Source organism: Neopelma chrysocephalum, unplaced genomic scaffold (assembly GCF_003984885.1).
Source record: "Neopelma chrysocephalum unplaced genomic scaffold, ASM398488v2 Primary Assembly neopelma1_87956, whole genome shotgun sequence".
NCBI lineage: Eukaryota > Metazoa > Chordata > Aves > Passeriformes > Pipridae > Neopelma > Neopelma chrysocephalum.
In genome coordinates, this window is record NW_020917239.1 from 1 (window position 1) to 1337 (window position 1337).

Genomic DNA, 1337 nt, shown 5'->3' on the forward strand with positions numbered 1-1337 from the left:
CTTTGGTATCAGGTGTGGCAAATACTGGGGAATGACCACCCACAGCCTGGGGCTCCCTGCCTTGCTTGGAGGTCTTACAAATGGCCCATCAGTTGCTCTTTCTCTTTTTCCTGAATGCCTTCAACAACAAGGCCTTCACAACTTTGACACCCAGAGTAGCACCAGCAGCAGCACCTGAAGCAGGAGCAACAACAGCACCAACAGCAGCACCAACAGAACCAACAACAGGAACAGCAATAGCAGTCACAGCCGCACCAACAACAACTGCAGAAGCGACTACTTCGCTAGCAAACACGATTATCCGTTGAATTGCTCTCTTGACCTGTAAAGTGAAAGGAAAACACAGGCTGGAAACAAAATAAGCAATTATATTTACCCCCAAGCATGCTAATGAAAAGCAGGCAGGGATAATCAGGGAAATTAAAAGAATGAGGGACATCTGCCCTATAAGCAGAAGGGGTAACACCCAGGGTTTTACCTTTAGGCTGTGGCACTCACTAAGAGGGCACTGTCAGGGTGCAGACAGACCACAGTGACCCTTCTGGTCCAGGGTCTGTGGTGAGGCCAGAGGCAGTGCTGGTTTGGACCCCACACATAGGACTTGGCTGTCCTCAGACAGTCTGGGGGCTGTGTCCCTGTCCAGGGGCTCACAGGGAGCAGCAAGGAGGTGCTGTGTGAGGCACACAGGGGCTCATCTCATGTTACTTACCTGGCTGGAGTCCCCCTTGCCATAGCGGAGCATTGTCACAAAGTGCTCACAGTTTTTGCCGAGCACATCATAGGTCACTTCCCTGTCAATGTAGCTCTCAGCATGCTTGATGATCTCCTCCATGGGGAGGGGAGTGCGGGAGTCGTCATACTTATTGTTGACCTCCCACTCATCAGTTCCCACCACCTCCTTTAGGAGCTGCTTCTTCACCTTGGCCCTTCTTGTAAATATTGAGGTAGTGCTCACCGACAGGGATGGGGTCCCTTCATCTGGGGGAAAGGCAGGAAGGAGATAAACCAGGCAGAACCTGTCCAGCCCCTCCAAGACCTCAGATGGGTTCCTGGCTGCTCCTGGAAAAGCCATCTACATACACAGGGTGGGTCCACCACCAGCTCACAGAGGGAGACAGGGCTCCTGAGGCACCCCAGCACCCCTTCTGCACCCTGCCAGGCTTCACCAGCCTTACCTGCAGACGTCAGGTGGATGACATATCCATCCCCCACGTAGAGGGCCCAGTGCTGGTAACTTCCTCGCTCGATCTCGATCAGGTCGCCAGGCTCGGGTTGGTGGCTGCGGCGTGACATCCCAGGAGCCTTGGGTCAGGACACGGCGTTGCAGCTGGTCTGGC

General features: G+C 54.2%; 1 protein-coding gene across 1 annotated transcript; it reads right to left on the bottom strand.

Annotated features, from left to right (window-relative positions):
• Positions 1–6: 6 nt before the first annotated feature.
• LOC113979705 (phospholipid-metabolizing enzyme A-C1-like) lies at positions 7–1331 on the bottom strand. The gene is made up of 3 exons (XM_027707017.1): positions 1176–1331; positions 710–978; positions 7–322 (listed from the first exon to the last, which is right to left on the bottom strand). The coding sequence occupies exons 1-3, from the start codon at positions 1291–1293 to the stop codon at positions 89–91; spliced, it is 621 nt and encodes a 206-aa protein (XP_027562818.1). The 5' UTR covers positions 1294–1331; the 3' UTR covers positions 7–88.
• Positions 1332–1337: the final 6 nt, after the last annotated feature.